Consider the following 25,768-nt stretch of genomic DNA (forward strand, 5'->3'; position numbering starts at 1 on the left):
TTTATATATTTAAGAGGTCAAGGAGTGTATGAAGTCAAAGAAAGCATGATTTATCATTCAGTAGAAAGCAACAAATTATGCAAAAGTGTGCAAGCAAATTATGAGCAAGCAAAATGTATATGAAAAGAATCGGACACATACCCACAAACCATCCATCATCACATTTCTCCATCACATCAATGACATCGCTCTCCCTGAGCTCCAATTCATCTTCATTCCTAGGAGTATAGTTATACAGAGCCTGAAACCTTAAACAGGACAAATACAAATGCGTGTGTTTAAACAAAGTTCTTTGCACCTTTGCTAAGCTAGAGAAGGAGGTGAAATTGTCACTTTGGTTGGAAAAATGGCATTCTAACTAAAAATATACCAAGGAACGTGAAATTTTAGTCAACATGGAGAGGAAGAAGGTAAAACTCTTCATTAGGGTACTGGGCTGGGGCTATGATTACATAATTATGTAATTTCACTATTCACGCTATGAAGGGCATTCTAATATTTTTGAGTTTTTAAGGCAGATGCTTATTTTGTTCATCTGATGACTTTGGCTGTCTCACACAACTTAGATAATGAAATTGAATTAAAAAAAGTTATTATGATCCACCTACAGAAAATAAGAAAGGCTCTTAGAGAATCAGTGTTTCTGAAGATAGCTATTTAGGCTCACATATATCTGTGGCATAAATTTTGAAAGATTTGGTTTTCAAAATACATTTTCATTAAGAGAAACCAAATAGTTTAAATATATCTCTTGAGTACCTATGTGGGAATTTGTTAGAGTGCCACTCTGCCATAAGGAGATGTCATTTTTTTAAAAGCCACTTTTTTCATTTCATCTTCATTACCTATTAAAAATACATACATGCGCATATACCAAAAAAGTCCGCTGGCACACTGGGTGGCCATTCTCTTTGTATTTATGCAATGACCTAAATAAGACCTGCTTATAGATGGATGGGTTGCAACTTATACCAGTGGAATGAAGGTCCACACTATTGAAAACATGCACCCATGAAAGTGTTTTATCTTAATAAATTTATAATCAACTAGAGTTTGTGGAATAGTCTCAGTGGGGGGGAAATCTTATTCAGATAGTACATTTTATGCTATGTATGGATTACAGACCAGGATGAAACAACGGAAAACGATGGATTTTAAAATGTTCATTGTTTAATCCAATGCCAAATAGCTTAAAGCTACATGTTTCATGTTATATAAGAATTACAAAGATTTTTTCCTCCCCCCCTTTCACACTTTTGAACAATTCCTTCATATCCCTCAAATAATTGAACGCTACCATTCCCCAGAATCCCATATTTCTTGAGAGGCTATAAAAGAAGCATTAATGAAAGAGCAATAAAGAATTTGGGGATTCTAGTACCACCATCTTACAGAAGAAATTTATAAACAAGATGAACAATGGTATCTTAAAAACCAAAAATACAATATCTGAGATGGCCAAGGAGAAACTGGTACATAAATTAACATGACTGGGTCCATCTGACAATTGAAGGCTCTGGAAGCCAGTTTTATATGGCTAAAATATATCTTCCCCATGGAGAATGAAAAAAAGAAGTTTGTTTAATTCTCACAAATTGTTATGCAGCTAGGAAAATTGGAAGATCATAGATTTGGACTTGGAAGAGATTTTAGATGTTACATGTTTCAGTTCCTTAATTATACAGCTGAGGAAATGCAGGTCCAGAGGGAATAGGAGGCTTGCACAAGATATACAGCTATTAAGTGGTAAGGCTAAGTCTAGAAACTACATCTTCTCTGGCCAATGTTCTTGTCCCTACTCTGCGGTCTCCTCTGGCAGCATTCTCAAAAGACTGCTATTTGCAGTCCCTCAATTAATGGTAGATAAAAATAAGGGCAGCATTGGGGATCATTTGGCACTGAGAAAATGGACACTAGTGATTCTGACAAGGCTGAGATGATTCAGGAATGGGAAAATTAATCATCTATAATTGTTCTTATTAATTATAATTGATATCCATTATATTTGTTATTATATTAATTACATATGTCATATATATTAATTAAAATTGTTCTTTAAGTGGGAAAATAAAATAATGATAAAATAAGGGGAAAATGCTTTTGAGATTCAGGACCTAAATATAATCATAATAAGTATTTTAGGGCACTGACATATTAACTTACTCTCAAATGTGTTTACTATTCTATATTTCAGTAGTACAACACTCACTGGAGCTTTCCTGAACAGAAGTGTGGACTACTAATGGCTTGGATAAGGTCAAGAGGTCAGCCTTACACATAGATGGATTAGATTGCCACCATATGATATGTTCAAAAGGAAATCCAAAAAGGTTTCTTTCTTTCTCCAAATATACTATTTTGCTCTTGACACCTAAAATTCTACCATTCTACCATTCCTTTGGTTTGTTTGGTTCCCTATTAAAATGAAAATATACTGAGAAGAGTTAAGCTAAAAGCCTTATTATTCATTCTTACCTTATGGCAAACTATTTCATTATATTGTTTCTTAAGAGCTGATTTTCAGTATAGGAAAAAGGAATGTGAAGGCACTGGCTGTTTTTGGTTGGGGAGATAGTGCAGAAGAGGTAAAAGACTGGGATTTGGAGGTAGAAGACTTGGATTCAAATCCACACACTAGCTGTGCTACAGTGGGCAAACCATATTTCTGGGCCTGTTTCCTCATTTGTTAAAGAAGTCAGGAGTTGTAAACATTTTGAGAGGTCACAAATTTCTTTGGAAAGCAGGTGAAGACAATCTCTTAGAATAAAATTGATCATTTATATTCATAATGAAGACATTGATCAGCCATTGTACAATTTTGCCCATCAAATGGCTTTTTTTTTTTGATTGAATAAATGACATCTAAAATAGTTCTTATCTCTAAAGCCCTATGGAAAATCTCTTGATATTTCCAGTAGATGTTAAGAGTTTGGGGTGAAATTAGTTTGGATAAATAAAGGGAAAAACACTCAATTTTGAATAGTGCTCTCTGTCTTGGGAAATGACCTCGCTCTAAAAATATCTGAATATGTTGTCATTGTGTAATCTCATATTATCCTCTTTGGTGAGGGCAGAATGTTTTTGGCTCATCAGTTTGGCACTATTGTGTATTTTTTTTCCTGGGGCAATTGGGTTAATTGATTTGCCCAGGGTCACACAGCCAGGAAGTATTAAGTGTCTGAGGTCATATTTGAACTCAGGTCCTCCTGACTTCAGGGCTGGTGCTCTATCCATTACACCAACTAGCTGTCCCTGTCATGTATCTTCCAAAATGTTTGAAATTGTATTGCTTTCCTCTGGGCTGAGCACTGATTTTTCAGAATGGAAGGATGTGACTGGTTCAAGGCTTTAAGACCCTGGGCAATTACATTATTATTATTATAATTATTATTTTGCTGAGGCAATTGGGATTAAATGACTTGCCCAGGGTTTCATATTTCATAAGTATTAAGTGTCCTGAGGTCAGATTTGAATTTACATCCTCCTGACTTCAGGGCTGGCACTCTATCCACAGCATCATCTAACTGCTCTAGCAGCTACATTATTATCAAAGACCAGTTTGCAGGTACAAACTTTGATTTGATCATAGGATGATGTGTCTGTGTGTTTACTGAAATGGTCCTGCTTTCATTTCTCTCATTACTTGGAAATGTGAGCAAAGAATTGAGGCATCTTCCCAGGAACTTCCTGCTTCTATTAGTATTTAAATCAAGTCACTTTAAGAAGGGATACTTCCTCTGTGTTGGGGGTTCAGTCATGCTGTAAAAGACTAAAAGGGCTGTCCTATAAGACATACTGGAGGAAATAGGAATGAGTGGTGGAAGAAACAGGATGCCTTAAAGGGATATTTTTTTCTTTTAGTGAAAAATTTCCCTTATTCCAAGAAAAGGCAAAATTGAATTATTCTTGAATCTTTTAAGACTCAGAACCTAGCTATTCATAAGACTTACTTAAGGATCTAAATGAAGCCAAGTTCTCTACCTATATTTCATGGAATGTAACTGGGCAGTATTATTTAAAACAAATATTAAATCTGATCGTCAAAAGTATAGCTTTAGTAAGTGGTCAGAAAATCAATTAAATTCTGCGTCCACAGAAAACAACGCCCAATATTCCTTATCACTTAAAAATAGGGATGGGATAAAAGGATGGGATAAAGAATAGGATAAAACATTTATGCTCCTAAAGAATATTATAATTTACTATTTTCAATAAGGGGCCACCTTGAAATTGTCTATAAACTGCTCAATAGGAATTTAAAAATGAAAATTAGAAGATGTTCTTAGACAATTTCCAAATTCAGTAAAAATTGCACTCATCATCTTTCCTTGCAAAGGCTTATGGATTTTCTTATCAACTTTTTTCTCTTACTAGCTTCTGAGACTATGGCGTTTTAAGCTGAGAGAAGGTTTTCTAGGTTATGGACTCTAGTTGAGGGTGAGGGTTTAGGGTTTAGGGTTAGGAAAGAGGTGAGTTAGGGAAATGAAGGGAACAAACCATAGAGCCAAATCAGAGAGAGACAAGTTGGTATAATGGAAAAACACAGACTTTGATATCACAGGATCCCAGCTCTGCCACTAGGCATTCATGTGTTTTTGAGCAAATCACTTAATCTCCCTAGGTCTTGGCTTTCTCATCTATTAAAAGAAAGTGTTGAACTAGATCAGCTTGAAGATCCCTTTCTAGATGAATGATCTAAAATTCATAAAAATGGCTTAATTGCTATTCTCTGGGAACAGAAAGACTATGGTTCAGGGATAGGAATATGGTCAGAAGGCTTGAGAGTTACTGAGGATATTATAGTTGATGCTACAGAAGAGATTTTAGCATCTTTACTAATAATATCCCAGCATTTGGATGAAAAGGGGTTGATATCTCTTTGGTGCCTTCTCCTACAGAAAGTCTTTCCTGATTTTCTGAGTTGTTAGTTGTCTTTTGTTCCACAGAGTTATTTTTTATTTTTTTATGTACATGAATTTTCTCTCCTGCCCACCCCCAGTATGATAAAACGTCCTTGAGTGCAGAACTTGTTTTTCATTTTCTTTGTAGCTCTAGTCTTAAAGGTGCATGCCTTGCAAAAAACAAGTGCTTAACTAATGCTTGTTGAATGAAGAAAAAAAAAGTATTGAGTAGAAATAAGGGGTAAGAATTCTAGTGAGATTGTCTAGAAACTACAGGCTAATTTGGTAAATGGGAGAGATCATTTATTTGTCTATTGTTCCATAAAAAAATCAAAGCCATCATGATGGTGATAACTTGAGAGTAAGCTGCATTTAAGTGAGGCAAAATTGTACAAAGTCATCAGCCTTTCTCTTTCCTTCAAGATCATCAAGGTCCAATGATAAAACAAAAATCAAGACGACTGCCAATGACTTCTAGCATGGATCACTATGGCTGATGTGAGGAGAGTGTTTCTCAGGCTAAGGAACTAAATGAGCTTGGTTAAGTAGGAGCAATTTATGAAAGGCTGCCATTTGGAAAGGGTCCTTCTGGGGCATCAGAACTGTTTCAGAAAGTTCCTCCAATGGGCTATTCTCACTCATCTGTTCTCCCAATAACAAGGTGAGCTAGCTGCATTACAATGAAATTGATGCTTGCTAAGAGCCATAATGAGGAAGGAAAACTGACTCATAAATCTTAGGAGGGAGTCTAGCTCAATCATAAAGCAAAGACAAGGAACTCTTCATCTAAGCATGACTTCCTGATGGCATGTAACATTAAAGTTATGGAATATAACACAGGTGAAATACAATCAAATTAGATTGCTTATTTGGAGCAAATGGAACTCTGTCACATAAAGAAATTTACCATTTTCCTTTATGGCCACACAGATTTTGTATTTGAGCTCACTGGCTATTCCCCCCTTCTTTTGTTAGGGTTAGGGTTATTCTTGAATTTAGAAGAGAAGACGGATACTTACGGTTCCCCCCCACTTTGTATGTTTTCATGAGTAAACCCAGGGCGCTGTGGCTGTAATGAAATGATTTTTGATGTAAAAAAAGCATAGTACATTACTAAGTAAAAGTTTGGATAATGGCATGGTATTTTTTCTTGACATTTAATATTTCCTGTTGTAAAAAACCAAGAGGAAAGAAAAAGCAAACAATAGGACTATTGCAGGATTGAGAATTGGAATATTTTGAAGGGAATTGTCAAAATTTAACCCAAACAATTCATGTTCAAAATACTTGGAACATGTCTACAATCTAGACTCTTCACATGTTAAAGAACTATCACAAATCCCATTGATTTTTCAGAGGCCAGGAATATTGCAAAGACGCAGACCACTCGAATGGGACAGGATGGACAATAGCATACATTCTTAGTCTCCCATATATTCTCAAACAAGCAAAAAATAAATCACATTGAATTTTGACAGCAAAGGAGCCACATTCATTCATTATGTTGTTCCTGAACAGACAACATTCTCATGTACAGTACACATGAAAATATCAACTGGGCAGGCACCCCATGCTACATTTGGATTAACACTGTCCCTTTTCAAGATGAGGAGAATACCATGCAGATTTTAAAGGAAAACAGACGACTTTAAATAGACTGGAACAAACAATATCCAGGTAACATGTAACATTTTACCTTATTAGAGAAATACTGGTAGATATTTCCAGTGCACTGAACCCTCAAAAGAGTTTCCTCTCTTTTTAAACTAAGCATCAAGACCAGTATCTGTAATAGATACTTATAATATTGGAAATGATAAGCCTTAGCATCCTAAATCACTACAAAATTTTTTCATCTAATGGAAAAAAATAGTACTTTTCATCAATAGGTAAATTCTACATCCATCTGTAATCTCTGAGTGATCTAAATATATCTTCTAGGAAAAATGCTGCATTACAGTAATTCATCACACATTTTATATGCATCCTTATGCTGCGTGAAACAGATACATTGTAAACATAAGATATTTTCCAAGTCTGCATGTTAGCTTACTGAATACAAATCTTTCATGACCACTGCATTGAAGTAATTAGTTAAATGATCTTAAACATAAAGAAAGATACAGCTGGATTTCTGAGGCATTTAAGAGTAGATGACTGATAGGCTGTTTAGAGCTTTCCCTGAAAATCTTTATCATCTAGTGGTCCATTTTATTTAGGACACAAAATACATAAAGTAGGTAGGCAAATTGGTGGCAAAATCATTATAGTAACAGAGTAAGTGTCAGGAATAACCAATTCCAAATTGGGCCTTAAACACTTACTAGCTCTGTGACCATGGGCAAGTCAGCTAACCTCTCTCTTGCCTCACATTCTTCATCTAAATAGTAGTATTTATTTCCCAGGGTTGTCTAAAATGTAAACTTTTTAAAGCATTTTGTAAATGATAGCTATCCTTAAAAACACAGGGAAATGATGAACTATAGTGGTTTCTTTTAGCTCAATGATGAAATGACTTCATAATTTCTTCCTATATAACATGTGAATAATAAAGTTCTTCTGTTCTAAGTAGTTTTATTCAAATCATATAATGTATAGAAGAGCCTCTGTAATGTACATAACTAAATGTTGTCCTGGGTAAAAATTAAGGTCCCAACGAACAAGTGGGCTCAGTTATAGAGAATGCCTCTCTAAAGGTAATTGTAAAGTGCCCCCCACATTAGTAGGATTTGACGTTTTGAACCCTAAATAGCATAAATACCTTAGAAAAGCTGATTTTTGAAATTACTATTTTTTTTTTTTGCTCCACTGTCTGCCTATGAGGCAAATCACAAAGGAACTATAAGACCTGGAGAATGGAATAGAAGAATTCAATGAAAAAATCATCTATCTCAAAGGAAGGAAATTAAAAATATGACTTGCTGCTATCCCCTATTTTACTACCACAAATCACTATTACACTATCAATATCATATAATGATTACTGTTATGAAAAATGTCATCATCACCTTTAAGGTCAAATTGTGACTGACAACTACCAGCAGTTACAAGTTGTAGCAGAATAAATTCAATGTATTTTCATTTGCTTCTATTATATACAAATATAAATTGTAATATATATACATATATATGTCCAAGTCATTTATTTATTTGTTTTTATTTTTAAAATTGCATGAAATATAATTTTACAACTAGTACCTAATCTCACTAGTTACCTAACAATTTTAGAACTAGTACCTAACCATCCACAAAAATTTCACCTAATTAAGAAATAATATTCACCATAATGAACAATTTCCAAATTGAATAGAAAAGAAACTATCTTATTTTTGGTTTATTTCTTTAATTGCTAATGCTAATGAAACTAAAGTCATAAAATCAAATTGCCAACCACAAAAAGCAACCCAGTGGAGAGAGGAATGGGAGGGAGAAGAGGAAAGATTTTTTTCATAATTTCTATTTTATAGCTATACTATAATTGCTAATCATTGTAATTGTATTAGTTTAATTTCTTTTTAAATTCTTTCAATTTATCTCACTTGGAGGTTCAGGTTTATTGTTTTTCCCTTTTGATTCTAAGGTCACTATTTTTTTTTCGTCTATTAAAACTGATTAATTTGTTATAATCATGTGTTCTCACTGTATTCTACAGGCTTCCTTGATGTTTAACCCTGGGCTGTCTTTCCTTTACATTAAAACAAACAAACAAACAAAAACTTTCAATCCTTCCATGGATCTTAAAGAATTTGTCATTGTGTACTACTAGATTCATTTACCTCTATAGGTCAAATTGTTGCAGTCTTTGACGGGAAATATCTTTCAATATCTTTCAAAGAAGAATATCTGCTTGTACTTCTAATTACTCACTGACTATCTCTCCACTTAGTTGTATAGACAGCATCTCAAACTAAAACTGTCCCAAACTGAAATCATCATTTCTTCCTATCACATCCAAGTTGCTCTTACTCTAATTGCCATTAAAAAAAAAATCAATTCTTTTCCCAGTTACCCAGGCTCAAAACTTATCATCTGCCACTCATAGGTTCTGAATAAATTCTATTCTGGAGTTCCAAAGGAATCTGTAACATGATAGCTGAACTGCTGTGAGAGATCTCTGAAAATGCACAGTGCTACATGGGCTAGAGACAAGTAAATGTTCTATCTTTCCAAAAGAAAAAGAATGTGGACTGTTCAAATTATAGATTGGAGAGCTTAAGCATAATTTTTAGAAAATTCTAGAAGTTAAAAAGATAGTTTGAGAGCAGTTAAAAAAAAGAACAGTGTTTACTGAGTGCCAAAATGGATCTATTAAGAATAAATTGCATTACAGGTAGAGAACTTGGAGAAACGGTTAATTCATTGGATATAAGGAATCCCACAGAGACCTCGGTGTACTTGGATGAAAGGCTCCATTTAATAAGATCATATTTAGAGGGAAAATATAGAAAGTCCTCCCCTTAATTACAACACAGTTGTACAAGTAAATATAGGCGGAAATATGGCTAGACTAAAGTTTACATGAAGAATTTGGAGATTTTAACAGACTATAAGGTCCTTGTGAATCATTAGTAGAATTTGATAGCCAAAAAGGTTAATGAAATTTCAGTTTATATTAACAAAGGTATAGTGTCTAGATGAAGAGAGGAGATTGTGCTATTGTATTTACCCTGGTCAGAAACATCTGGTATATTATTTTCTTCCGGGCACCACATTTTCAGAAGGATATTGACAAGCCAAAGGAAAGTACCAAGAAGGGTGTAGGTATACAAACTATGCCATGCTTGTTTAAAAAAACTTGGGACATTTAGCTTATAGAAAAGACTGCCTCATAATAACTTGACTGCTGGAAGAATATCCGATAAAATTTCTTGTATTTGAATGTTCTTATATTTTAATGTGTAAGAGTGATTGGATTTGTTTGGCCCTAGAAGTCAGAACTAGGAAATTCTAGGGGTAAAGGGTGGGGGAAGGATGCGTCTTTACCTCAGCACAAGGAAAAATTTTTGAACAATTAGATAACAACAACAACAACAAAAAACCAGAATGGCAGAGAAGGATGTCAGTTTGAATTCCACATATCTGGTTCTCAGGTTTCCTCAACTGCATGAAGAATGAGAGGATTATACCAGATAACTATGAAGTCCTTTCAAGATCTAAATAGTTCCCCACCAATATAAATCTTGAGTTGGAGGTAATATAGCTATTTGTTGAGGATATTGTTGAGGTTATCACTTCAGCTATGGGTGAGACTGTCATATTTCTGAAGTTCTTCTGAATCATGAGGTTCTATGACTTTCATTCCTCCCCTAGTCCTGACAGCAATCAATGACCAAATTTTGTTGCATCTTCCTCTAAGAAATCTATCTATCCCATTATTTCTACTTCTTCTGTAAATATTGTACTTCATTTCCTCATTTTCATTCATTTTCCTCATTGAAATCCTTCTATTTGCTCAGAAATATTCACTATTTCCCTATGATCTCCTAAAGAACAAACAACACTTCCTTCCCTGGCATTCAAAATCATCCATAACCTGCCTTGGTTCAACCTTTTTGTCATTATTTGCTTCACATTCCCAACATCCCCAAATCCCAACAAACTCAGCTAAGGACTATTTCCTTAGCTTTCTATTACCTTTGCACCCTTGTTTATCTTTTCTCCCATATCTTAGATTGAGACCTTCCTTGACACCATCCGTCACCCCATCCTTCATCAATTTAAATCCCTCCCTTCCTTTAAAGGCTTAGTTCAGATATCACTTTTTCCACGAAATCTCTCCTAATACCCTTAAGCTGGAATTTATCTTTTCCTCTTCAAATTTCTCATATCCCTGTTTAGATCACTCTTTTGCTCTTTTATCACTTTCTGTTTTCTGGTAACTCATGCTATGACTCATCCCTCCTATTAAAAGGACTCCGTCATATTTCATTTAGAACCTAGCATAATCACTTGCACAATATAGATCCCCCTTAACTAAACATCTGTTGAGTTAAATCATACTGAGCGACATTCAAAAACAGGTTCTGATCAAGTTTTCTTCTTTGGGGGACAAGTAGGAGGTCCTGACTAGAAGATTTCATTGCTATAAGTAAATGCTGGGGAATTTATCAAATTAAACTAATACCTGCTCTGCAACTTATAATGTTCATGTTATTTGGGATCTGAGGGACTCAATCACTTTCCCAGAGTCTCTTTGTCCATATGGGTTGAGATTTGAAACCAGATTTTTCAACTACTAGAGTGGCCATCTATGTATAACACCAAACTGGATGACTGAGCTTATCTTTACTAATTTGAATGGCCACTCTTTAGTCTCTATTTGCATAATTCAGAAAACCCACCTTAGCAGAAGATGACTAGTTATGTAACACTGGGAATCAATTTGTCTTTTTTTCTTCCTTCAGTATCAAGCAGTACTAACAATTACTTAAGAGACAGAATTACATAGTGAATAGACATCTGGTTTGGGGGTCCGAAACATCTGTTACATTAATGAAATAAAATATGACCACCATTTGAATGGATGAAAGAGACAGTTTTAGTAGAAATTGGGAAGATTTCTAGGAACCAATGAAGCAGAAAGTAAGCAGAATTAGAAGTTATATGATGACAATATTATAAAGAAAAACTAACTTTGAGAGACTGAAATTTTGATTAATGTAATGATAGACATGATTCCAGAGGACTGTTCAGCTGTGCTCGGCTCTTTGTGACTGTGGAAAATGGGGTTTTCTGGGCAAAGACACCAGAGTGGTTTGCCATTTCCTTCTCCAGTGGATGAAGGCAAAGGTTAAATGACTTATACATGATCACTCAGCTAGGAAGTATCTGAGTTTGGGTTTGATTCCTGATTCCAGTTCTGGCACTTTATCCACTGTGTCCATTTAGCTGCTTCAGAGGTAATGGACTAAAATAACAGAATGAGACATGACTAGTATGGGAATCTGTTGCTTCAGCATGAATTTTTGTTCTGAGAACTTTCCTTTCTGTTTTTGTGCATTGGAGGTGGGGTGGAAAGGAAAGAAAAACAGATGCTTGTTAAGAAGAAAAAATAATAAAGTTTATATATATATATATATATGTATACACACATATATTAAGGATGTGCATTCAGGCAAATAACTTAATTTCTCAATAATACAAATAATTTAGAAAAATTATCAATATTTGCTGAGAAAATTTTCATCTCTGGGAGTTCCTTGAATCAATAAAGTCACAGGTGAGGATCAACAATATTACTCTGTAGACTTTAATCATTTGGATGCTAGTCTTGGAACTAGGGAAGCTTTTAGGTATGACCCTAGGCAAGTCATTATTTTTTTCAAATCATTTATCTCTTAGGTCATGGACAGATTATAATCTTTTTTTGTTAAAGGAAATTTCCATACTTGAAGTTCCAATGCTGATGACATCACAGATCCTTAATGGATTTCATGGCATTGCACTTGATGATCTTATCCACATATATAATTTTATGAATATAAACAAATAAAATAAAAATAGGCTTCATGCTTAAAATTATTTGTAATATATTGCCCTAATAATGCATTTTATTTTAATCATTTCTTAGTAGAATATTGGAAAAATTAAATAACTATAAAAGTAATAATATAAATCATAACAAGAACATATAAAATTAAGGTCTCCCATGCCTGGAATGATTCCCCCCCACCTGCCCCCAGCCATCTTCCTCCTCATCTGTTGGAAAAAATCCATTAGTATAATGAAAATACTGACATTTTCAGATTCAGCAACTCTTAAAACGTTCTACTAAGTAAAAGAGAAGTGACAATAGGGACTTGTGAAATCAGAGTTTATTGAACTATGTTCCCACTTCCAATTTTCAGATTGATTCATTGAAATTAAGGGTATCCACTGATTCCCTAACAAAGGAACCAGTGAGGGGTCAATAAAAAAAATACAGGTTCTAGAATCAGAGCATCTGGGTTCAAAATCCCACCCTTGCCCTTTGGGACCTGCAACAAGTTATACTCAGCCTTCCTGGGCCACAGTTATCTCATTGTGAAATGAAGAGCTTGGGCCATATGCCATAGGAGCTCCAGTTCTAGGATTCTAGGAACACAGAATAACATGTAAGAAAAAGGAGTTGAATGACTTTGATTTTTTATTTTCCCTAATTAAAAAAATGTTAATGATTTCTGCCATGGTCCTATATTTTCAGAGCTTATAATTATATAACCGTGGAGAAAAACTCTTATTGTAGAGCTTCCTTTTTTCATTTTTTTAAAATTATGGGATGAGATATTATATTTATTTCCTTCCAAGAAAAGATTTTCATATCGCCTGAATATTCCCATTAATAAATTCAAAGCTAATGCTATCATTATTTAATTTGTTGTGAATCTGCCTCAAATATCCCTAATATTATCTTTTGATTCCTTCCTCTAAGATTCCCTATTACATCTGTGGACATTGTCTTTTTTTAGCCCCAAATTCAAGGAGGACCTTCTCAAGAACTGTATACTGTACCATCTTCATCTCACATTCTCTTCTATATGAATAATCCAGAGCCAGATGAGTTGCTTTTTAGCTGTAGTTCTATCACTGCCTTGCTGTGCAATGTTGAGAAAAATAAAGTATCATGAGGTTTTAAGATTTGTCCTTCTGTAAAATAGGAATAACGCTGTCCTACCAGGAGGTTGCTAGAATGACATATTTTAGTCCTTCAGTGGAGTCATGAACTTGTCAGTGTTAGGGGGAAAAGTTACTAAGAGTAAAGAAGGCTGCCTTTGAGGGTGCATTCCCTTTCACTTGAGGTCTTTAAGGAAAGACTAGATGATCACCTGTGGGGTACAACTTTAGAGGATATTCCTGTTCAGTTCCAGCTCTGAGATTCTCTGATCCTTTTGTCTGGTATAATTATTGCAGAGTGAATAGAGAATGGGCATTATTGGCAGGAAGATATGGATTCAGGTTGCATCTTTGACACAGAGTGGCTATGTGAACCTAGGTAAGTCACTTAACCTCTTATTGCTCCCAGGAAAACCTCTAAGATACAATATAATAATAGCATTCACATGGTGCTTCACTTTGCAAACCATAAAATACTAGGAAAATGCTGGCTGTAATTATTATTACAAAAGGTATAGAGAAGTAAAAACTTGTATTAGGTAGAAGGAGTTTCCACAATTAAATGAAATGATGGTCTCTATCTCAGGGAGTGCTGGGATCACTATCATTCACCAAAATATAATCATGGTATGTGAACTTTACCGCCATCTAATGGAGTTCAGAGACAGCTACATGAGAGACAATTGTTTTTGGGAACCTCCCAGCAAACTCCCTAAGCAGCAGACTAAGTCAGAATGGGAACAGGACGTTTTCGATTAGATATTTTAAGGAGCAGACTGTCCGGTGGATTAAATAGCCATCTCTCTTCCAGCCCGGTGCCCTCCCTTCTTTCTTATTTTAACCATCTTGTAAAGGCATTTCTATTACTCATAACCTCCTGGCTGTTTTGTAGTTAAAAATAGAACAATATACATTTGTGATATTTAGCCTGGATCATATGTACTCTGAGGCTAAGAAAATGAACTTTTAGATTAACATGGGGAACTTCCATGCTGGTTATATATTAAAAGAGAAATATAATTTTTTTTCTTATTGGTCAAAATGAGACCTCCAATGACCTATTAATTTCATAGGTACAAAATGTCTCACAAAGGTCATTACTTTCATAAAAATAATTGTTTTTTTAAACAGAAAAGAGACAGTTATTAGGAGAGGAATCCATTCTAAACATAGGTCACAGTAATTTTATGCTTCCTTGTTATGGTTTATGTCAACATCTTTATTATTTTATATTGTTAATTTTCACAATTGCCCATTAATAAATGGCATTCTGGAAGCAAAGGTATATTTATGGTCCAACAAAATTTCTCTTAATTTTTTTCTTTTTCTTTTGGTTTAGTAAGGTCTACCAGCTGTTGTTATTGACATTGGTTTTAACTACATATGAACTTTCAAAGCCAGATAACCAGTGTCTGAAGGAAGCCTAGGCATGAAATCATTGTTTTAAAAATAAAACAGACTCTACTCCATCTAGAATTATTAGGTACAGTTCTGTCAAAAGTTACTTAGCACAGCCTGTCTCCAAACTATACCACAATAGTAAGTGATTCTAAGCTTTAAGAATAAACATTTGTTTTATGGATCTGATATTAAAATTTTAAAATAGCTTTTAAGAAGGTTTAAAGTTTGCAGAAGATAGCTAGTGACAGTGGCTAGAGTACCAGGCCTAGAGTTCAGGAAGATCTGATTTTAAATATGACCTCAGATACTAGCTGTGCAAACCTGGACAAGTCACTTAACTGCCTCAGTTTCCTCATCTGTCAAATGAACTAGATAAGGAAATGACAAACCACTACAGTATCTTTGCCAAGAAAGATGCAAATGAAACAACTGAACAACAAAGTTTTCAAAACAAAATCCTTTTGCGCTGATTGCCAATTCTAGCGCAATCATATTATGATTAAATGAAATTGTCCATGTGATCAAAGTCTTTCTAGGTTTGCTTACTTTCCTTTTAAAACTAAGAATAATATAATTTGTCATAAAATCTATTAAGGAAAATTAGACTATTTAATGTCATATGTAACAAACAAATTTAATCTACTCTGCAAAAATCTGGAAAAACAAATTTCAAGGTGACTGGATTATCAACTATGGGAGAACCTAAGGTCTCATTGGGTCCTAGAACAAGGTAGCATTTCTCTGATGGCTCTTGCCAGCCAAAAGAGGAAATTTTTGTGTATGGAATTCTTTACTTCTGAGTTCCATCTTCTGCCAGGGTCAGAAAAAGGGATCATAAGATTGAATGAGTATTTCTTTAGCACAGATGATTTAATGGTAAACAGAATGAAATTATTACAAAATGCTAAAAGCAAAATCATAAAAATGAATACATATCAAAATGAACCAAAAATAGAAGAAGAAACATTATCAAAGTCAAGGGCTCTTGCAGTTTTGAGTTGGGGAAAAAGTAAATGCCTAAGTGAACCACTTAATTTAGAACTTGCTATGACTAAGATTCGATCAATGATTTAAGACTAAAACTGGCGACCCTATGATGGTGATAGAAACACAAAACCTGTGGAAATTAACAACTCATCCCCCTTGACTGTATAATTTTATTTTAGATGAATATTTAGAATCCATTCATTTAAAAAATATAGTAAGTTAATGAACATACTATCTAATGGGAAATAATGTGCACTTTCATTTAAATTAAGATTATTGTAATATAGAAAGACTGAGAGAACAGATAACTCCTTAGAAATGCTATTCCACAATGAAGGCACAAGAGAACAGAGCTTAGCTCACTATAGTGACAAAATATTTTGAGAAGAGAAGGATGCATTAGGAAAAAATTCTAACAAATGGGACATCAACCAAAGAAAACATGCAGAAAACGAGATGCAGGATATGAATTAAGAAAGGTCCAGTTCATGTTTTGTTTTCTTGTCTTAGAAATCAGTGTCTTAGAGAACACACAACAGACAACAAAGCCTGGAACAGATAAAGAAAGCCACATTCTTGGTACTTATTTACTTACTAATATGGTGTAGAACTAGTGGCAAGAGTGCTGGATTCATAGTATCTATCCCAGTTCTTTCCCTTATCAACTGTAAGACCCTGAGCAAATCCATGTGCAACTGTGAGCATAAATTTTCTCATCTGTAAAATGACAGCACTGTAAAAGGCCATCTCTATGGGCATTAAAATCTTATGTAAAACTCTGCTTTTACTTGATTAAATGGCTAATGGGAGGAGAAGAATTTGAATACTACCAAGCATACTTTCTTTAGTGGAGCATGCCTTTTAAAATGTAGTATATATAAGCACAATTGAACTTTCGTTGATCTATGAGTATCTTCATCTTGATTTAATAGATAAAATTTATATATTGCTTTATATATGTTATTTCAATGACTCTATGAGGTAGATGCTATTGTTTTTCCCATTTTACAGATGAGGAAAGGAAAGTAGAGAAAGATTAATTAATTGGTCCAAGGTCACACAGCTGCTATATTTCTGAGGCTGAATTTGAACTCAGATTTTGCTACACTCTAGCTGACCAATGTGCAGGACTAAACACTAAAGGGGAAACACCGAAACAGCGAGGATGGGGAAGGCTGTTTCACACCTGGGGTATGAGGGACCCTACCCTGTGTGAATTGCTGTGACCTCTGACAGGTGGGCTGCAGGATCTCCTAGACATCACTGGACTACGAGGAGGCTTAGCCATTACAAATATCTCTCTTTTTAAATCAGCCTGAAAAAACCACAAAGAGGGTGGTCAGTTCCCTTTACATGCACATACAGCAGACATGCTTAAAAAAAACTTTGCAAATAAAAAAGCACTGCAGCACCCCTCTCCCACAGAGTAAGAGTTCCCAGTACTTGGGCTACTGGCAAAAGCCACCCTTCTGGTGTGTTACTGGGTAGCTAAAGCTTTCGGGGCTCACAGAATATTCCAGGGAAAAATTCATAGCAAAATATTTGCATATATAACCATTTGTTGGGAAGGGCAGAAAGCTGAGAACTCACAGAAGGAATTTTGCCCATAGCAAATGCATTTAAAATGAGTTTGTTCAACTATTGATTGATTTCCTATGTGCTTGTTTGAATGGAGAAGTGGGAGAGAGAAAGATACTTCCCTTGGTATATAGGTTCATCCTGAATGCCAGATGTCTATAGGATGTAAAACTCTTTCAATAGAGGAAAATAATTTTCTTCTTGGAAAAAAGGATAAAAGTACAGTAAAGTGCTCAAAATTTCTATATTTTAAAACTATTTTGATAACAACTTCATAATGTCAGGAACACTCTTCCACAGGAAGCCAGACTTTTGCACTGGTCCTTTTGGAACAAGCCACAATGAATTCTAGTAGTTTATTTGAGATAAATGCCAATAATTTGGAAATGTTGGAAGAAAACTGTCAAAGAAAGATCTCTAGAATGAAAAGACTTGGATTCTGGTACAGCTTATACTAAGTACTAGTTGTGGCAAGTTACTTTTTCTCCTCTCTGGACTTCCTTTTCCCCCTCTATAACATTAGAGGACTGAACTAGATAAGTGATATCTAACTCAAGTAGAAAGAGGATGGATGTTAAACCATAGTTTAACTAAACAAAGTAAAGATTCTAGCAGATCACATATTAACTTAGAATACAACTATTAATTTCTATATTCCACTGTGTTTTTTATTTATTTTATTAATTATATCCCAATTACATTTTAATCTGATTTGGATAGCAGTTAGGAATATTATTTGGCCTATTATTTCTAAAACTTCTTTCAGTTCTAATATTATAGAAACAGAATGTCATAATTGCTGGCCAGTGCCTTTTGACTGATTTGAGAATAACTCTCTCTAAGGGAAGTAGGAAAGGCTAGATTCATCTTTCCTCCTTAATGACCAATCTACCTTACTCTTTTTGTGACAGAGGTGAGGGATTATGGGTGAGGAACAGGCTAATATGCCATTTAATCCTGAATAATAGGTTTGCTTTTTTTTTTCTTTCCTTCAATCTTTTTCAGAAGGGATAGGAAAGGGAAAATTAAGTATTAAATATTCAGAAATTAAGATGATTTAAAAACAAAGATGGTATCACACATTTTGGGAAAAAAAGAAAAGAGAGTTATCATGTGCTAAAAAGTTTCAACATGCATCTGTCTTTAGTAGACCAGAACACTGCTTTTACCTAGGGATGTTTGAAAATAGTGCCTAATTAAATAGTAGAAACTCGGGCACTATCCCATCTCCAAGTGTCAGGCCTATTTTCAAGGGAAAACTGCTTCTTGCATATAGTACCAAGCATATAAGCAGGAGGAATTTTGCCTTTGGAGACCTTGTCGTTTGGGGTGGTAGTGGGTGACTTTTCTGCATGGATCTTGATCACTAACCTAAAAATCCTTAATTGCTGTAAGATAGGTCTAAACTTTTGTTTATTATACAGTGTACCCAAAATCTTAGTGTAGTTTTCATACTACTTAGTGTAGTATATTGACTATACTTTGGAACTTTGGTATACTCTGTATTAGGCAAGTTTATTTGAGAATCTAAAAGACCTAGTACAGATCTCCTGGAGTGAGATAGTAATGGATCAAAGTAATAGAAATAAGATGAATACAAGACTTAACCTTCCTGGGTTCCTAGGTTCTATTTATAAAACCATACTTTAGGGGAGGCTTCATTATAATGTTCTATAATGAGGGAGGGCCTTGTTACCCACTTCTCACTCAATTTTTTTGTTAGTTATTTCTCAGTCATGTCTGAGTCTTTTTGACTACATTTGAGATTTTCTTGTGAAAGATAGTGAAATGGTTTGCTGTTTCCTTCTCCAGCATTTCATAGATGGGATATGAGGCAAATAGGGTTAAGTGATTTGCCCAGGGTAATACAACTATATTTAATCCATCTGAGACTGGATTTAAACTCATGAAGATGAGTCTTCCTGATTCCAAACCTACTCTATTGACTGTATCACACGACTCAACTACAAGTAGTCTAAATCTCTTTTCTCTCGCTTTAGGAGAAATGATAGGATCATGGGTGTTGGGACTCAGTTTCCCTATCTTTATTTTTTAAATTTTATTTTATTAGTTTTTTTTTTTTTTACCAGTGAACAAAATTGTTTAACTTCATGTTAAATGGGGTATGGAATTCCCTATCTTTAAAATGAGATTGTTAGTGATTCAAATGATGGAAACTGAAATAAAAAGATTGAAGTCCCAAGTAGCAGAGAGCTGGTGTGAGAACTATTTATTAAGGGAAGGGTTACCTTAAGGGATGATATTTAAAACGGCAGATTTTGTCTCTGTACTGCACATTTAAAAGGATATTTCATTAACCTGTATTCCAGAAAATGCTAGTTTTGCAGTGGAATGCTTTTATTTAAATAGAACAAGCATCCTGTACTTGTTAATAATATGGGAATTATGTGACTTTATAAACCCAGAAAAGTAGGGGACTCAGAGGGAAGCCAACTGTTCTTTGCATAGAATTGAATCCATTTTTCATCAGACTTTTTCTTTAATAGTCTAATATTTAGCAGATTCTCCTCTGGGAGTTAGAGGCTTCTACTTGATTTCCTAACCATTTTCAAACAGAACTGAAAAAAGAAACCAGGAGATAAGAAAAAGCCAATGAAAAGAGTCAGAAATTTTAACCTAAAAATGAAGAAAGATATAAACAATTTATGTCCATGTGAATTACAGTAAATACTATTACTGTAAAATTGTTCCTCCTCTCCCCCCATAGTGAAAATAGAAAGTTCTTTTTACTATTTCAAATGTCTGACTAGATTTTACCTTTTACACCTCAAATTAATTTATTGGGGGTCTATATATGTATGTTGTGAATAGATCACCTAAAAAATATTTGAGAGACTTCATGTGATCTGACTTAGTTAATAGACTTGAATTGTGCCTTGCAATTTTCAATCTTTACTGTATTAATTATTCTTAATTGCAAAGAATAAAAAAATTTCTTTATTTTTTAAAGTTAAAACATTTTTTTACCTCATTTCACACATGGGGAAATGGCTGTTTTTCAGGAATCAATTGAGCTTTCTTAACAAAACTATTTTTGTGTGTGATATGTTGGCTTTTAAATTAAAAATGTAATTACCCCCTATGCTAAGATCAGACATCAATTTACTTTAATTATCTGATTTCAAATTCAGCCTCAGAAATATAGCAGCTGTGTGACCCTGGACCTTTAATTAATATTACTTTAATTAGAGGGGAATTATATACCAGATGAAGATGCCAGAACTTGGCAATGGATATTCTGCCATCTGCATCATAGGTAGCATTCTTTCTGTTTATCCTATTCGTTTCAAGGCCACATGGGTTGGTGGAAAGAAGTCTATATTTGGATTCAGGGAACATGGATGGGAACTATAGGTACCTAATTTACCATTTGTGTGACTGTGATCTTGAGCCTATTACTGCCTTGGAGAGCCTCAGTTTCTTCAAATGTAATAAGTGGGAGTTGGACTAGAAATCCTCTCAGACTCTTGGATACTTATTTTCTTTCAGTCTTAGTTTATTCATCAATAAAATGAGGATAATAACAGCATTATCACGTAGCGTTAGCATCACCTAGGGATAGTAAGAGGTTCAAATGAGATCATATATGTAGAATGTTTGCAAACCTTTTAAGGTTGCTCTATAAATAAGGTAAATAAATAATAAAATAACAATAGATAAGTAAATAATAAATAACAAAAAGGTAAATAAAGAAGGTGCCATATAAATGCTGACTGTTGTTATTAATGCTGTTAGCACTGTCTCTTCAACCTGTCAGAAGTTTACTAAGCACTTAGTTTGTACCAATTATCCCATTTCCAAGTAAGAAGAATAGTATTTACTCAGGTATTTTTTTTTTTTTTAATATTTACCCATTCCAAAAGTTATTCCACCACTAGGCCCTACTGAGCTTCCTGATCTGTAGGAAATAGCACGGGTTCATAAGGAAGTGGCATGAAATTATAAATCTCAAGACTCAAGATTTAAACTGATAGCCCTGACATAGTAAGTTGCTTGCATTAATGTTCAACTTCTTTCTCCAGTGCTTACTTTGCTCTATTAGAATTTAGGGATTTATTCCAATCTTGAAGGAGCAAATTTACCACTATCATTTTCTTTTTATTTGTTTGTTTGTTTTGTTGCTATACTTTTCAAAACTTTGGATAAGATCCTAAGATTTAGAAGTCATCTATTCCAAATAAATTTACAGTGAAGGAACTGATGTCCAGAAAAGTGACTTGTCTAGAGTCACATAGAAAGGAAATGTCAGTTCCAGGATTAGAATCCAAATCCTCACATTCAAAGCCAGGCTCTTGGCTCACTGCTGACACTGCAAACACCATGCTTGTTTGGTTACATGTTAGCAATTAATTTCCCACAAAATTTAGATCTTTCAAGATGGTTATTAATCTACAAAGTGTATGTAACCTTCCACATGCACTGGAAGGCATGCAATAATGTATCACACCCAAACAGCAGATACAGTTACCTTTAACTTGGGTGACATTGTCTCTTGTCGGTAGGAAAATTTGGTAAGGAGAGGAGGTGAATAGGTCTGGACAGAACCAGGGAGTGTAGAGAGAGAGTCAGACTTGGGTGCCAAGGTAGAATGAAATGGAGGGCTAGTGGAAAGGCAGCAAGGGGAAGTTGTAATAATCCCTTCATCTTCTGGAGAAAATGATGCTGGCTTAAATATTTTAAAAAGACAAGAAGTCAACAGGCTATCCAGTTGTCATTGGTAATGCCTGATAGTCACCTCCAATCCCAGTATCCTGACTGAAGCATTGTTGTGTGTATATGTTAGTATCACAGTTCCCAATGGATCATTTTACTTTTTCTATGGTTTGGAAGCCAGAACCCCTCCCCACCAAAGTTGCCTATCCTCTAATTTAATCTCAATTTTCTAGAAAGTTTTTGAAAATAAATCTAATTTAAGACTAGGAAAATTAGCAATATGAATGATTACTATAAGCAGAGTTAACTATGAATGAATACAGAAGGTGCTGGTTAAGCTTAGAAATAATCATTGAGGTTCTCTTCTAGGTCTCTTCTAGGTCTTAAAGTATATGCATTCAGGTGGCTCTCTCTCAGTAGATTCAGAGATGATTAGAGCAGGAAGGGATATCAGAAAACATCTAGTCCAACCTCTTTGATTCCTACAATTTCAATTTTTCCCAAGTTCACATTTAAGCTTGTATTAGAATTAGTTGTATATGTGTCCTGCCTCCCTTTATAGAATATAACCTCCTTAAAGTCAGAGACTGTCTTTTAATCTTAATCCTCCTTCCCGCTATCTCTCAGACTACCTCATTTCCCCCAACACTCAGCTTGGATACCATCATATACATGATTTCATTCCTAGGTTCTAGCAATTAATGTCTCCACATGACCAAATTTCTTGCATTTTCTTATGTGTTATGTCCTTTTTTCTCTATGCAAATATAGAATCACTGAATGCATTGGGCATCTTGATGGGAGCACTTTAATCATGGGCCCAATGGCAGAGTCAGAATTAGAAGGCAATCAGGATCATCCTTGGAAGATAATGAGTAAGTTGCTTTCTGGATATATGGAAGTAAAAAGCAAATAGGCAAATGGTTAAAGAATGTCCTATATTTTTACCGTCTTATCTAATAGCATAAGTGTTGTGCTCTGACCTACAAAAATCCCTTCTCTGCCTTACTAGGTAAAACCTTTCAGGTAAATAAAGTCTTTTGTCCATTTTGATGTCTAGTGCCAAATGAATACTTAATAAGTGTTAAATATTAATTATTATAAAATGGAATAATCTAATTATAAGGGTTAGTTCTTTAGTTAATAAGCTAAATCAAAATACCTCTTTACTTGTACTGGCTGTATTCCAGTCTTCCTTAGATATCCTAGGATCATTTATAATTGTCACTGGAGATGTTAAGCAATCATGTTTCATCTCCTCATCTTCCTCCTCTATGTATAGCCTTGGTGCTTCCTCTGTAACATCAGCTTCATACTGAAAGAAATCTGACTCTTGAAATTTTGGCTTCCTTCCATGGATGATTGACATTAACTCATCACAAGAGTCCTCTTCTTTTTCTTCAATGACAGGGAGTGTTTGGGATAAGGTACCCACATTATACTGGACTGAAGTAGCAACCTTATCACCCAGGACTTCAGGTACCTTTCCAATTTTTGAAAAGTTTCTTTTTTCTTTGTTAGTGGGAGAACCTTTCATCTCTTTCCAATCTGCACATATTTTTTCAGCTGGTTTTGTATAATCCTGAATTAACTCTGCATCATGGAACTGAGAGGCTAGAGGTGAGATGGCACCAGAAGAAGAAAGAAGTGGCAGAGAGGATGGCATTTCAGTGGGATCGCATGTCTTGGTAATGGAAGGGTTAGCCTTAACTTGAGCACTGTTATTCCCTAGGATTCCTGGATCGGACGGGCCAGTTGGGAAGGTTAAAGCCTCAAGTTTTTCTAATTCATCCAAGAAGTTGTCAGGAAAAGGAGGTGGAGTTGGGGTCACAGGGCTTGAAGGTAGAAACCCCATAGTCAGTGATAACCATTCATTGGTGACTCCTTCTATAGCCCCTTTATTAGAATATGGGCAAGGTGACATGAAAGGAAGGCAGGATGCACTGTAAGCCAACTTTACACATGAACAAAAGTATAGGAGGAAAAAAAGAAAGAAGAAAAGATAATGTAGCACAACAGAGAGAGAGAGAGAGAGAGAGAGAGAGAGAGAGAGAGAGAGAGTGAAATATAGAAGGAGTGCAATGTTGTACCAAAAAATCCCCATGTCATGTTTTGGATTAGAAGGAAGATATTTCAGTGAGAGCAAATGCATGAAATCATTAGCATATGAATCAGAAAAGTTATTTGAAAAGTGAAATTCTATCAGCCTTGGATAGGATCACAAATGTCAAAGCAAGATAGATGTGAATCAGAGTTCACAAAGAAAGCTAAATTATCTCTTCAGAGCTCTGTTTACTATTTGCTCTCTTCTGAATTAGTCTTTAGTGTGGTGATTAAGTAATCTATGCAAAAAGAAATCTGAAATAATTTCTTCAAACTATGACTAGACTTGTTCAGTTGAAATAAAAGATGAATTTATTAAGCATATGTTTTACTTCTGAATGCTAGTTTAATTTAATTTAATTTAATTTACATATTCTAAAATATTTAAGAAGTAGCTATACATTAAAGGATTATAAATGAAAAAAATCAAAAACAGAGAAATGTGACTGAGATTGAGGTGAATCCCACATTAGCAAGAGTGCTCTCTTGGGAAGAACTTGAGACTTCTTTATAGAGGTGTACTCTTATGTTGTGTGATTCAGATCAAAGAAAATATAGCTTTGATTTTAACCATGTCGTGTATAAATTTTGACTAGGTTTTATAACAACACAAATTATTGAGTAATTCTAGAAGCATCTGCCATATTGTTCTAAGTTACTTTTTTTATAGTAGTCATGGAAAAGAAAAAAATGCCAAGTTTTGTACTTGTAAATAATCTTAACTGAGGATAAAGAATAGCTTTTTACTGTACTTTGAATTTGTAAATAACATCCTTTCTGGTTCATAATTTAGTGTCATATTTTATTTACGATAGGTGGTGGTTTTTCTCTAAGCTTCTTGCATCTTGATAGTATAGTATTCTCTAAGAGAAAGGGTACCTTAATATACTTGGTTTAATTATTTCACTCTATCTTATTTTACTCTAAATATTAACAGTCTAATCTAGAATGATCTTCATTAAAGTCCTTTGATGCCTCCTTAATACATAGATAAGCTTAACTCTTGAAGGATATTTCAGAGAATTGAACCTTTGGTAGGTGCTTACTACCCTGGAAAGACTTGAGCTCAAGAAAAGCATTAACCTAGTTAAGTCTAAAGGGTTCATCAGTAGTAGATTGGTCAACAAATGACAGAATTTTTTTAAGAACCTAGCAACTCAAGAAATTTTCAATAGGTATTTCTTCAAACTATAGTTTATAAATATTTTAAAATTTTTGAACATGCTTTATTTCTAAATGTACTAAGAAACTTATCTATAAAAATAATCTCCAAATTTCTAATATATAAACTTTAAAATTTTAATCTAAGAAAATAACTGAAATCTGATTTTTAAAAATCTCAAAACAATTCAATGAGGGCAGCTAGGTGGCGCAGTGAATAGAGTACCACCCCTGAAGTCTGAGTTCAAATCTGGTCTCAGACACATAACACGTCTTAGCTGTGTGACCCTGGGCATGTCACTTAACTCCAATTGCCTTAGCAAAAAACCAATTCAATTCAAAGAAGAAAATATTCAAGAAAAATTATGACA

At 34.5% G+C, this 25,768-nt stretch overlaps 1 protein-coding gene across 12 annotated transcripts in view; it reads right to left on the reverse strand.

Moving 5' to 3' along the window:
- The window catches only part of SORBS2 (sorbin and SH3 domain containing 2), a 126,881-nt gene that overhangs the window by 5,117 nt on the left and 95,996 nt on the right, over nt 1-25,768 (reverse strand). For 7 of the 12 annotated variants that reach the window (XM_051967682.1, XM_051967685.1, XM_051967687.1 and 4 more), the window contains 2 exons: nt 5,921-5,970; nt 142-248 (listed from right to left, as the gene is read on the reverse strand). In XM_051967682.1, the coding sequence (XP_051823642.1) occupies nt 142-248; nt 5,921-5,970 (157 nt within the window). Of the gene's footprint in view, nt 1-141; nt 249-5,920; nt 5,971-6,597; nt 6,688-17,088; nt 17,197-23,295; nt 24,088-25,768 lie in introns of all 12 variants that reach the window. The other 5 variants (XM_051967680.1, XM_051967679.1, XM_051967678.1 and 2 more) reach the window with 5 other exon arrangements.

This window comes from Antechinus flavipes, chromosome 6 (genome assembly GCF_016432865.1).
Source record: "Antechinus flavipes isolate AdamAnt ecotype Samford, QLD, Australia chromosome 6, AdamAnt_v2, whole genome shotgun sequence".
NCBI classification, from domain to species: Eukaryota; Metazoa; Chordata; class Mammalia; order Dasyuromorphia; family Dasyuridae; genus Antechinus; species Antechinus flavipes.